Source organism: Balaenoptera borealis (genome assembly GCF_965194805.1).
Source record: "Balaenoptera borealis genome assembly, chromosome: 16".
NCBI lineage: Eukaryota > Metazoa > Chordata > Mammalia > Artiodactyla > Balaenopteridae > Balaenoptera > Balaenoptera borealis.
The window spans coordinates 51,996,103-52,010,253 of NC_138872.1; the positions used below are offsets into that span (position 1 = coordinate 51,996,103).

The 14,151-nt window shown below is 40.9% G+C and overlaps 1 protein-coding gene across 1 annotated transcript in view; it reads left to right on the top strand.

Annotated features, from left to right (window-relative positions):
- The window catches only part of LOC309613551 (ATP-binding cassette sub-family A member 17-like), a 91,048-nt gene that overhangs the window by 35,428 nt on the left and 41,469 nt on the right, over positions 1-14,151 (top strand). Inside the window, 4 exon segments of the mRNA XM_082360468.1 lie at positions 4,168-4,322; positions 9,245-9,430; positions 9,738-9,948; positions 11,964-12,114. Of these exon segments, the coding sequence (XP_082216594.1) occupies positions 4,168-4,322; positions 9,245-9,430; positions 9,738-9,948; positions 11,964-12,114 (703 nt within the window).

Genomic DNA, 14,151 nt, shown 5'->3' on the forward strand with positions numbered 1-14,151 from the left:
CACCACCGCGGCCTCACTTGTTGCGGACCACAGGCTCCAGACGTGCAGGCTCAGTAACTGTGGCTCACGGGCCCAGGCTGCTCTGCGGCATGTGGGATCTTCCCAGACCAGGGCTCGAACCCGTGTCCCCTGCATTGGCAGGCAGACTCTCAACCACTGCGCCACCAGGGAAGCCCAAAAAAAGACTTTTAAATTCACTGTAGAGTAGTATCACTTTTTTTCCCTTTTCCCCCAAACACTCATGGTGCTTTATTATCCACAACCAAAATGGAAGATCTGAAAACCCCAATCAGTGGGTAATTTGGCAGTAAGTATCAAAAACCTTTAAAGTCTTGTCCCCCTTTTGACCTACTAGATCTACCTGTATTGACTTAGACTAAGAAAACAATTGGGGAATCAGGCAAAGTTATATCACATGGGCTTCCCTGGTGGCGCAGTGGTTGAGAATCTGCCTGCTAATGCAGAGGACACGGGTTCAAGCCCTGGTCTGGGAAGATCCCACATGCCGCGGAGCAGCTAGGCCCGTGAGCCACAACTACTGAGCCTGCGCGTCTGGAGCCTGTGCTCTGCAACAAAAGAGGCCACGATAGTGAGAGGCCCGCGCACTGCGATGAAGAGTGGCCCCCACTTGCCACAACTAGAGAAAGCCCTCGCACAGAAACGAAGACCCAACACAGCCAAAAATAAATAAATAATTGATTAATTAATTAAAAAAAAATCTTAATGTTGAAAACATCAAGATTTGTCAAAATTATTAAAAAAAACAAACAAACAAAGTTATATCACATGTTTATACTTGTGAAGAATTGCAAATAACCTAAATATCTACCAGTATGGGTTGAATAAATAAATAGGATATATTCATAACAATGAAATCTTTTTTTGCCTTTAAAAATTGTATAGATTCTGTTGATGTAGACAAATGGCCTCAATACATTGTTGTATGAAAAAGCCAGTTAAAAAACCAGAATTTATATTTTCCCATTTTTAGTAAAATATTAATGTGTGAGTCAGTATATGCATAAAAAATACATAAAGTTACATAGCACAATGTTAGCAGTTGTCTTTTTATGATGGGATTTGTATAACCTTTGTTTTCTTATGCTTTCTTCTCCAACTTTGTTGCAATAGAAATTTATTGTCCTTTTTCAATATGAAAAATATCCTTAAAATAAGAAAATGTGAATAAAGACAAAGATAGTATACAGATGAGCAGCCTGCAAAGTTTTACACTGACATACATTTGGCAGTGAGTGCATTCATTCAGTGGGATTTATTTGGAATTTATTGGGAAGGAATCAGAGATGAGTCAGTCATGGATCATGCCTTCAAGGATCCCAATTTGAAACTTTTAGGTGCCAGAAATACTTTTCTCCTTGACCATATTTACTTATGCATCCATATTATTACTTTTTAAAATTGAAGTATAGTTGATTTACAATGTTGTGTTAGTTTCAGGTGTACAGCAAAGTGATTCAGATATGTGTATATATATATATGTATATATAGGTACATATATATATACACACACACACATATATATTCTTTTTCAGATTCTTTTCCATTATAGGTCATTACAAGATATTGAATATAGTTCCCTGTGCTATACATTAGGTCTTTATTGTTTCACTATTTATAGGAAAATAGATATAGTTTATCTATCTATGGTTGTTTATAGTAATGTGTGTATGTTAATCCCAAACTGCTAATTTCCCCCCCCCCCCATTTCCCGTTTGGTAACCACAAGTTTGTTTTCTATGTCTGTGAGTCTATTTCTGTTCTGTAAATAAGTTTATTTGTATCATTTTTTTTAGATTCCACATATAAGTGATATCATATATTTGTCTTTCTCAGTCTTACTTCACTTAATATGATAATCTCTAGGTCCATCCATGTTGCTGCAAATGGCATTATTTCATTCTTTTTTATGGCTGAGTAATATTGCATTGTATGTATGTGTGTGTGTGTGTATATATATATATATATATATATATATATATATATATATATATATATATACACACACACACACACAGACACACCACACCTTCTTTATCCATTCTTCTATTGATGGACACTTATGTTGCTTCCATGTCTTGGCTATTGTAAATAGTGCTGCAATGAACATTAGGGTGCATGGAGCTTTTGGAATTAGAGTTTTCTCTGGATATATGCCCAGGAGTGGGATTGCTGGATCATATGGTAACTCTATTTTTAGTTTTTTGAGGAACCTCCATACTGTTATCCATAGTGGCCGCACCAATTTACATTCCCACCAACAACGCAGGAGGGTTCCTTTTTCTCCACACCCTCTCCAGCATTTATTATTTGTAGACTTTTTGATGCTGACCATTCTGACTTGTGTAAGGTGATACCTCACTGTAGTTTTGCTTTGCATTTTTCTAATAATTAGCGATATTGAGCATCTTTTCATATGTCTGTTGGCCATCTGTATGTCTTCTTGGTAGAAGTGTCTATTTAGATTTTCTGCCCAGTTTTTGATTGAGGTTTTTTTTTATATTAAGCTGTATAAGTTGTATATTTTGGAAATTAATCCCTTGTTGGTAGCATCTTTGCAATATTTTCTCCCATTCCATAGGTTTTTTCATTTTGTTTATGGTTTCTTTTGCTGTGCAAAAGCTTTTAAGTTTAATTAGGTCCCATTTGTTTATTTTTGTTTTTGTTTCCCTTGCCTTAGGAGACAGATCCAAAAAAATTATTGCTACAATTTATGTCAAAGAGTGTTCTATGTTTTCTTCTAGGAGTTTTACAATATCCGGTCTTACATTTAGATCTTTAATCTATTTTGAGTTTTTTTTTTGTATATATATGGTGTGAGAAAATGTTCTAATTTCCTTCATTTACATGTAGATGTCCAGTTTCCCCAGCATCGCTTCCTGAAGAGACAGTCTTTTCTCCATTGTATATTCTTGCCTCTTTTATCATAGATTAATTGACCATAAGTGCATGGGTTTATTTCTGGGATTTCTATCCTGTTCCATTGCTCTATGTGTCTGTTTTTGTGCCAGTACCATACTGTTTTCATTACTGTAGTTTTATAGTATAGTCTGAAACCAGGGAGCATGATTCCTCCTGCTCCGTTCTTCTTTATCAAGATCGTTTTGGTTATTCAGGGTCTTTTGTATTTCCGTACAAATTTAAAAATTTTTTGTTCCAGTTCTGTGAAAAAATGCCATTGGTAATTTGATAGGGGTTGCACTGAATCTATAGATAGCCTTGGGTAGTATGGTCATTTTAACAATAATAATTCTTCCAATCCAAGAGCACTGTATATCTCTTTACATCTCTTTGTGTCATCTTCAATTTCTTTCATCAGCGTCTTACAGTTTTCCAAGTACAGGTCTTTTATCTCCTTAGGTAGCTTTATTCTTAGGTATTGTGTTCTTTTTTATGCGCTGGTAAATGGGATTGTTTCCTTCATTTCCTTTTCTGATATTTCATTGTTAGTGTATAGAAATGCAACAGATTTTTTGGTACTAATTTTGTATCTTGCAACTTTACCAAGATATGTGTCCATATCATTTTTTTTAATTAAAAAAATTTTTTTTTAATTTTTGGTTGCATTGGGTCTTCGTTGCTGCACACAGACTTTCTCTAGTTGCATCCAGTGGGGGCTACTCTTCTTTGCAGTGCACAGGCTTCTCATTGTGGCTTCTCTTGTTGTGGACCATGGGATCTAGGCATGCGGGCTTCAGTAGTTGCGGTTCTTGGGCTCTAGAGTGCAGGCTCAGTAGTTGTGGCACACAGGCTTATTTGCTCCGTGACATGTGGGATCTTCCCAGACCAATCCCCTGCATTGGCAGGCGGATTCTTAACCACTGCACCATCAGGGAAGTCCTCCATATTATTACTTAATGCTTATAGCCATGTAATTTGCTTTACGAACACCTATGTGTGTTTTATACAGTTAACCAGATTGGAACTCATCAAAAGCAGGAAGGACATCTCCCATCTCTACTACCCCCAGATGTCCTCATACACTGTTATAGAACATATACTCCTTGGATGTTACTGACTATGACACGAAGAATAGGGTAGTATGTGTGAGAACAAGCAAACAAAGCAGAGGACATCATTAAGCCTTTGCACTGTTGTGGCTCTGAATGACAATGATTTTAGGATATTATGTCTTCCACTTGCTTCTAGGTCTTATTTCCCCTTCAAGTGGACAGGTATATATCAATGGATATGAAATTTCTCAAGACATGCTTCAAGTCCGGAAGAGCATGGGCTGGTGCCCCCAGCATGATATCTTGTTTGATAACTTGACTGTAGCAGAACATCTTTATTTCTATGTTCAGGTGAGTCAGTGGGTGAAAGACTTGGTTTCCTCTGTATCCTTTCTTGAGGATGGTAAGATATCCTGCAGCTCTCTGACTCAACCTCAGAGGGACTTGAAACCTCTTATGGACACTATTCCCTAAACATTCAGGAAGAGGAAGGGGTGTGACATTTAAGATTTTTTAGTTAAAGGATTTCTAGAAAGTGTTGTTTTAATTTAATTCTTTACTTCTTTTTAGATGAAATTCACATAACATAAAATTCACCATTTTACAATACAAAATTTAGTAGTTTTAAAAATTATATTCACAATGTTGTGCAACCATCACCACTATCTAATTGTGGAACATTTTCATCACCCCAAAAAGAAACCTGGATCCACTAGCAGCCACTCCCTCTTCTTCCTTCACCCCAGCTGCTGGAAACCACTAATCTGCTTTCTGTCACTATGGATTTGACTCTTCTGAGTAGTTCATATGAATGGAGTCATACAAAATGTGACCTTCTGTGTCCAGTTTCTTTCACTTAACATAATGTTTTCAAGATTTATCCATGTTGCAGCAATTATCAAAACTTCACTCCTTTTAATGGCTGAATAGTATTCCATTGTATGGAATTGTATGTGATATCTTGTTTATCTGTTCATCAGTTGATGGACATCTGGGTTATTTGTACCTTTTGGCTATGTGAATAGTGCTATGAATATTAGTCTTCAAGTTTTTGTTTAAACACCTTTCAGTTCTTAGGGATGTATACCTAGTAGTGAAATTCATGGGTCATAAGATCTAACTCTGTGTTTAACTTTTTTTTAAACTTTCTGAGGTACTTCCATTCTAGTAGCTGTGAATTGGTATCACATTGTGGTTTTGATTTGCATTTCCCGAATGACTAATGATATTAAGCATATTTGCTTATGTGCCATTTGTTTATTTCTTTGGAGAAATGTCTATTCAAGTCCTTTGCTCATTTTTCAATTGGGTTGCTTATCTTTTTGTAGTTTAGTTGTGAGAATTTTTTTTATGTATTCTATATGGTAGACCCTTATCAAATATATGATTTGCAAAAACTTTCTCCCATTCTGGGAATTATCTTTTCCCCTTGTTGATAATGTTCTCTGATGCACAAAAGTTTTAAATTTTGATGAAATTCAACTTATCTATTTTTTCTTTAGTTGCTTATGCTTTTGATGTCATATTTTAAAAAGTGTTGTGGGACTTCCCTGGTGGCACAGTGGTTGAGAATCTGCCTGCCAATGCAGGGACACAGGTTCGAGCCCTGGTCTGGGAGGATCTCACATGCTGCAGAGCAACTGACCCCATGTGCCACAACTACTGAGCCTGTGCTCTAGAGCCTGGGAGCCACAACTACTGAGCCCGCATGCCGCAACTACTGAAGCCCTCATGCCTAGAGCCCGTGCTCCGCAACAAGAGAAGCCACTGCAATGAGAAGCCCACGCACCACAACGAAGAGTAGCCCCCGCTCGCCGCAACTAGAGAAAGCCCGCACGCAGCAACAAAGACCCAACGCAGCCAAAAATAAATAGCAAAATAAAATAAATAAATTTATTAAAAAAAGAACTAATGTTTGAAACTCTTAGAACGAAACATAGGTGTAAATCCTATGCAATGCTTTTTATTTTTAAAATTTATTTATTTATTTATTCATTTTTGGTTGCTTTGGGTCTTCGTTGCTGCGCGTGGGCTTTCTCTAGTTGTGGCGAGTGGGGGCTACTCTTCGTTGCGGTGCGTGGGCTTCTCATTGCGGTGGCTTCTTTTTTTGGGGAGCATGGGCTCTAGGATCACAGGCTTCAGTAGTTGTGGCACGAGGGCCCAGTAGTTGTGGCTCTCGGGCTCTAGAGCGTAGGCTTAGTAGTTGTGCCGCATGGGCTCAGTTGCTCTGCAGCGTGTAGGATCTTCCCGAACCAGGGCTCGAACCCGTGCCCCCTGCATTGGCAGGCGGATTCTTAACCACTGCGCCACCAGGGAAGCCCCATACGTTAGTTCTTACATTTAGGTCTTTGATTCATTTTGAGCTAATTTTTATATGGTGTGAGGTAGGTGTCAAATTCATTCTTTTGCATGTGGATATCCAGTTGTCCAGCACCATTTGTTGAAAAGACTGTTCTTTCCCCATTGAATGGTCTTGGCACCTTTGTCAAAAATCAATTGACCAGGGGACTTCCCTGGTGGCGCAGTGGTGCAGAATCCGCCTGCCAATGCAGGGGACACGGGTTCAATCCCTGGTCAGGGAATTAGATCCTGCATGCCACAACTAAGAGCTTGCATGCCGCAACTAAAAAAAAAGATCCCACATGCTTCAACGAAGATCCCTCATGCCACAACTAAGACCTGGCGCAGCCAAATAAATAAATAAATATTTTAAAAAAGAATCAGGACCAGCCAAAAGAAGAGACATATAGGGTGATGTCTGGGAGGGTCCCAAATGAAAAGCTTCCGTGTCTTCAGAATGTGTCACGCTCCTGGCACATTGCTATATAGAGGGTAGCTCACCTAAGCTTCAAGTGTCTAGTTTTTACTGGGGTTTCATTACATGGCCGTGAATGATTGAATCATGGACCTCGTGACTGAGCTCAGTCTGCAGTCTTTCCCTCCCAGCTGATTGGGAGGTCAGATTGATATCACGGCTCAAAGCCCCAACCATCATATCACATGGTTGGTCTTTTTGGTATGACCAGCCCAGATCTTGATCACCTCATTAGCATAAACTCAGGTGTGGCCTGAGGGTACTACCAGCAAAGACACCCCTATCACTCCAAGGATTTAGATGCCCCTCCCATTAACTGGGGACAGAGGCCAGCCAGATTCTTTATTATACAACACTTACATTGATTTTTAATATGCTGAACCTTCCTTGCATTCCTGGGATAAATCCCACTTGGTCATGGTGTATAATCCTTTTAATATGCTGCGGTACTTAGTATTAATAAGTCATATATTCAAGTACAGGTTTCTGGTAACTGACTGTACTGCTGAACTGAATGAATAAACATTTTCAGAACTCTAATGAAAAACTGATGAACTCATAAAAGTGCTAACAAAAGATCAAGATGAAAAAAAAATTAATTACATGGGACTGAGTGAACTGATGAGGATGAGTATAATTTTTGTGACTTTCTGTTTGAATTAAAAAAAAAAAAATCCCACAGGGACTCAGAGGCAAAGAATATACAAATTAATTTTCACTGCAAAATAAAGGAGCTGCTACAGTGGAGGATTACTGGACTGAATGTCAATATTATGACATAGTATGAGTGTGTTTCATGTTTGGTAATTGCAATCATTGTTGCTTTTGTTGTGCTCATCCATGTACAATGCTTGATGTCAGTCTATTTATCTCTTGTAAAAAAAAAAAGAAAAAAAAAGTCATATATTTAAATGGTTCAAGATACAAAAGCCGGGAATTCCCTGGCAGTCCAGTGGTTAAGGCTCCGCATTTTCACTGCCAAGGGCCCGGGTTTAATCCCTGGTCAGGGAACTAAGATCCCACAAGCCTCATGATGTGGGAAAAAGAAAAAAAAAAAAAAGATGCAAAAGCCTTTTGTTTATCCCTTTCCCTGAAGGTAGTAAGTTTATTGTGTATCTTTCTTATGTACAGTTTATGTATATACAATAGTCCCTGCTTATTGCGGGGGATTTGTTCCAAGACCAACAGTGGATGCCTGAAACCTCAGATAGTACCAAAGCCTATATATACTATGTTTTTTCCTATACATACATACCTATGACAAAGTTTAATTTGTAAATTAGACACAGTAAGACATTAAACCAATAGCTAGTGGGAAGCAGCCACATAGCACAGGGAGATCAGCTCAGTGCTTTGTGACCACCTAGAGGGGTGGGATAGGGAGGGTGGGAAGGAGGGAGACGCAAGAGGGAAGAGATATGGGGATATATGTATATGTATAATGGATTCACTTTGTTATAAAGCAGAAACTAACACACCATTGTAAAGCAATTATACTCCAATAAAGATGTTAAAAAATAAAAAAATTTAAAAAAAACCAAAACAATAACTAATAATAAAATAGAACAATTATAGCAATATACTGTAATTAAAGTTATGTGAATGTGGTCTTGCTTTCTCTCTCTAAGAATATCTTATTGTACTGTACTTACCCTTCTTGTGATTTGAGATGATAAAATGCCCATGTGATGAGATGAAGTCAGGTGAGTGATATAAGCATTGTGACACAGCATTAGACTGTTGACCTACTGACAATACATCAGAAGGAGAATCATCTGCTCCAAGTGATCCTGGATCATCTAGTCATGACAACGTCGATGGTTGGATGTCAAGGGCAGACGATGTCGATGGTTGGGGATCCCGAGCAGGACAGAGCTGGATGGCACAGGATTTCAGAGTTCAAGATACTCAGAACGGTGCACAATTTAAAACTATGAGTTGTTTATTTCTGTAATTTTTTAAAATTTATTTACTTATTTATGTATTTTTTGGCTGCATTGGGTCTTCGTTGCTGTGCGCGGGCTTTCTCTAGTTGCGGTGAGCGGGGGCTACTCTTCGTTGCGGTGCACGGGCTTCTCATTGCGGTGGCTTCTCTTGTTGCAGAGCACAGGCTCTACATGCTCGGGCTTCAGTAGTTGTGGCATGCAGGCTCAGTAGTTGTGGCACATGGGCTCAGTTGCTCCACGGCATGTGGGATCTTCCCGGACCAGGGCTCAAACCCGTGTCCCCTGCATTGGCAGGCATAGTCTTAACCACTGCGCCACCAGGAAAGTCCCCTATTTCTGTAATTTTTCATTTAATATTTTCAAACCACAGTTGACTGTGGGTAGTGGGTAACTAAAACTGTGGAAAGCAAAACCTCAGATAAGGGGGGACTGCTGTACAAGCAAAATGCTTGTTGGACACGCCAGCCTCCCGTCAGAAGCCCCTGCCAGATCTCTGTCCTCTGCTATTTTAGCTGAAAGGCTTGTTGTGCCAGAAGTGCCCTGAAGAAATCAAATGCGTGCTGCACATCCTCAGTCTGCAGGACAAACGGGACTCCCGGAGCAGGTTCCTGACCGGGGGAATGAGGCGCAAGCTCTCCATTGGCATCGCCCTCATCGGCATCGCCCTCGTCGGCATCGCCCTCATCGCAGGCTCCAAGGTAGGGGGTGGCAGGGCCTGGCTTCCTGAAAGACACAGGTCAGGGCCCCCACATGCAGTAGAAAAACACTTTGGGTCAGCAGGGCCCAGAAGTATCATTTTCTAGTTCCCACTTGGCCTGGGCTGGCTGCAGGCCCTTCAGCCATGGCCCAGGCACCTCAGCTCTGGACGCCCTGGATGGGCAGTCTGGTGTGGGTGATACTGCTGAATCTTCATTGACCTCCAGTCACATGGGGCCTGCAGCGCAGCCAGCCGGGGCCTGGGACGTGACTCTGCCGTCATCACAAGGCCATTCCTCTGCCCTTCAGGTGCTGATGCTGGACGAGCCAACCTCAGGCGTTGACTCCATCTCCAGGAGGGCCATCTGGGACCTTCCTCAGCAGCACAAAAGTGACCACATCATCCTGCTGACCACCCACTTCATGGATGAAGCCGACCTGCTGGGAGACCACATTGCCATCATGGCCAAGAGGGAGCTGCAGTGCTGCGGGTCATCTCTGTTCCTGAAGCAGAAATATGGTGAGCGGCCGCAGGCAAGCAGCGGGGCAGGCAGCCGAAACTCCATTCTGTGTGGGGTCAGCGTTGCTGGTCCAGTGTGCTGGAGAAAGTATCCACTGGTAACGTTCCTGAAGGGCCACTGAGATCAGGCAGGGAGAGGCCTTCTCTAGACATCCTGTTCTGCTACCTGTGGGTAAAGACCCGAGGCCCCAGGCAGAGGGCCTTGTGAGAACGAAGAAGGAATGAAGCAGAAAAAATCTCTGAGACTTGGAGTCAGAAGGCCTGTGTTTGAGTTCCACTCTGGTAGTTTACTCCCTTTTCATCCTTTCTACCAAGTTAGTTCCTCCTTTTTTGGCCTTAGTTTTCTGATCTATACAATGGAGATTAAGATACCATGTTCCTCAAAGTGGGAGCTAGTGCATGCAAAAGCGTGAGTTGTTACTTCCACAACTGGGTGTACTCCTCATCAGGATCCCACCACAAACATCCTCCCCTTGTTTTCCTGGACCCCCAGCCCTCTGGGTTTCCCTCTTATGTCTCTGACTGCTCCTTTGCATCACTTCTACTTCTAAACATGGAAGTGCCTTGGTTGCTTTACTATTCTTTCTCTGCCCACTGACTTAGTGATCTCATCCAGTGTCCTGACTTTAAATACTTACCTGGCTGAAAAACGTATGTATCTCTGGCTGGACCTCTCAACTGAACTCCAGATTTGTGTATTTAACTGCCTACTCCACACATCCACATAGACAGTGAACAGACCTGAAAGACTTGTCCAAAACCTGTGCAGAGCTGAGCTCCAGCTCTTTACTGCCAAACCATCTCCCCCACAGTAAAGGCAGCTCCATTCTTCTAGGTGCTTGGCCAGAACCTTGGGGGCTCCCTGATCCTCTGTCTCTCATAGCCCATAACTGATCCATCTGCAAACTCTAGTGACCTTGCCTTCCTCCCACCTCTACCACTTGTTAGCGCCCTGGTCCAGGCTGCCATTCTTCTACCTGCATTATTGCAGTTGCTTCTAACCCACCCCTGGTCTCTGCCCAGTTGTCAGAATGAGTGTGTCACTCTTCTGCTCAGTCCACCAATGACTTCCTGTCCCACTGAAAGGAAAAGGCAGAGTCCTGGGAGTGGCCCAAAGGCCTTGCTTGGCCTGGTCCTATTACCCCGACCACATTTCCTAAAGTTCTTCAGCTGCTTTGCTCTGCTCCTGCCTCATGGCCCCCTTTCTTATCCAGCATACTGGGCCTGCTCCTTCCTCCGGGCCACACATTGCCATGCCTTCTCCTCTTCCTTAGGTCTTCAGTCCTTTTACAGATGTCACATTCTCAGTGAGGCTTTCCTTGTGACCCTGTTTAAAGTCACAATCCCCGATACTCTGTATCCCCTCCCCTGTTCATCTTTCGCCTTAGCACTTGTCACTAATATACTCTAAATTTTACTTGTTTATCTTATTATCTGTCTCACATCCCTTTAAGGAAAGCCCCTTGAGAGTAGGGATCTTTGACTATTTGGTCCACTGCTATGTGCTCAGTGCCTAGAAGAGTGCCTGTCACATCATGAGAGCTCAATGAATGTTTGTTGAATGACTGCATTGCCAGCAGTGCAGTAACAAGTGTTACTAGTAATTTCTGAAAGAATGTTTAGAATACCATAAGGTATGTATCCTCAAAAACATAATTTAATTATGATAGAGGTATGCTTGTTCTTAACCTTAATGTTCAAGGGCCCTACCTACTAAGTTTTCACTTCCCCACATTAGTTATCACTTAAAGAGAGTGTTGCCCTTAATACAACCCTCCTTTATTTTGCCTAGCATTGCTAAATGTGCTATTATCACCTCCCAACTATGGAGTAGAAGGTAAGACTCAAGAGTAGCATTATAGACCGTCAGAGGCAAGTTCACTGTGGTTTAAATTCAACCCCGCAGGGCTCACCAGCTTCTCTATCCTGTGGAGCTATCCTGTTCTAGGATATAGAACACTAAATGTGACTAAAAAGGGTAAAACTGTTTCATGATCTTTTAACTGTTGTTTCAGGTGCAGGATATTATATGACTTCAGTGAAAAAACCTCACTGTAACACAGAGAAGATTTCTCATCTGATTTATCAACACACACCAAATGTAATTTTCCAGTCTAGCACTGGTGAAGAAATAACATTTATACTTCCTAAAGAGAGCGTGCACAGGTATGGACCTGAGAGGACTGGAGTAATTGTTTGCATGTACTGAGTGTGCAGTTGTCTCTCCTATCCCTGTCCTCGCCAAGGGCACTCGAAGCTGTAATGGTCTGGATCCCTAGGCCTTTGGTATTTCCTAGAAAGACACCACACCCCAGCCAGAGTGCACTTGAAAATACAGGACTCTGATCATGTTTCCTCCTCCTTAAAAACCCTTGATGGTTCCCAGTTGCCTTCAGGTTAAAATCAAATTCTTTAAGATGGCTTTAGAGGGGCCCTTGATTGTGTGAACTCTAATTACATGCACCCAAGTAACTGAGCTCAGATGAAGAGTTTACTTGATTTTCCTCTAAATTACAGTTGACCCTTGAACAACACAGGTTTGAACTGCGTGGGTCCACTTACACACAGATTTTTTCAATAAATAGGTTACTATGGTACTAGTACATTACTACACTATCCCCGTTTGGTTAAATCTGCAGATGTGGAACATTTGGATATGGAAGGCTGACTATAAAGTTATAAGTGGATTTCTGATGTGGGGTGGGAGCAGAAGTCAGCCCTGTAATTATCTCAGACCTCAGATTGGTTCCTAACACTTCCCTCTCTCCCTCTCCTCAGTCCCCATGTTGCTTTCAGATAGGAATCTTACCTTATACTTCATTGAGAAAATAAACACCATCCAACAAGAACTCTATTTTATCCCTATCACAAACCTACAAACTTGCTTGCTTCGTCACCAGCCCAAGTACCCACCCACCTCATCTTCTCAAGAGTTCACTTGTTTGATAATTTCCTCTCTCATCTACATCACCAACTTCTCTCTCTTTGGGTCATTTCCATGAACATATTAGTGTGATCTGGAAAAACACTCTCTTGAGCCTACCTGTCTTTCCAGCCACCACTCCATGCCCTGCAACCCTGCACAGTCAAAACTCTCTAAAAATGGGCCAAGCATGTTGCCTGCTTTATCTCATCACCCATGCATTACTCAGTCTACTTCACAGTGGCTTTCAAACCCTTCCATCCAAACTGGAAAAATGCCTATTCAGATCTTCTGCCCATTTTAAAATCAGGTTGCTTTTTCTTTGATATTGAGTTGAATGAGCTGTTTATACATTTTGGATATTAACCCCTTATCAGTCATATACTATTTGCAAATATTTTCTCCCATTCAGTCGTTTATCTTTTTGCTTGTCAATAGTTTCCTTTGCTGTGCAAAAGCTTTTAAGTTTAATTAGGTCCCATTTGTTTATTTTTGCTTTTGTTTCCTTTGCCTTAGGAGACAGATCCAAAAAAATATTGTTACGATTTATGTCAAAGAGTGTTCTGCCTATGTTTTCTTCTAGGAGTTTTATGACTTCTGGTCTTACATTTAGGTCTTTAATATATTTTGAGTTTATTTTTGTATATGATGTGAGAAAATGTTCTAATTTCACTGTTTTACATGTAGCTGTCCAGTTTTCCCAGCACAACTTAATGAAGAGACTGTGTTTTCCCCATTGCATATTCTTGCCTCCTTTGTTGTAAATTAATTGACCATAGGTGCATAGGTTTATTTCTGCATTCTGTATTCTGTTTCATTGATCTATTTGTCTGTTTTTGTGCCAGTACCATATTGTTTTGATTACTGTAGCTTTGCATGATACCTCCAGCTCTAGACTTCTTTCTCAAGATTGCTTTGGCTATTCAGGGCCTTTCGTGTTTCCATACAAATTTTAGACTTATTTGTTCTAGTTCCGTCAAAAATGTCATTGGTATTTTGATAGAGATTGCATTGAATCTGTAGATTGCCTTGGGTAGTATGGTCATTTTAATAATAATAATTCTTCCAATCCATGAACACAGTATATCCACCTCTTTGTGTTGTCTTGAATTTCTTTCATTAGTGTCTTATAGTTTTCCAAGAACAGGTCTTTTATCTCCATAGGTAGGTTTATTCCTAGGTATTGTGTTCTTTTTTATGTGACAGTAAACGGGATTGTTTCCTTCATTTCTCTTTCTGATAATTTGTTGTAAGTGTATAGAAATGCAATAGATTTCTGT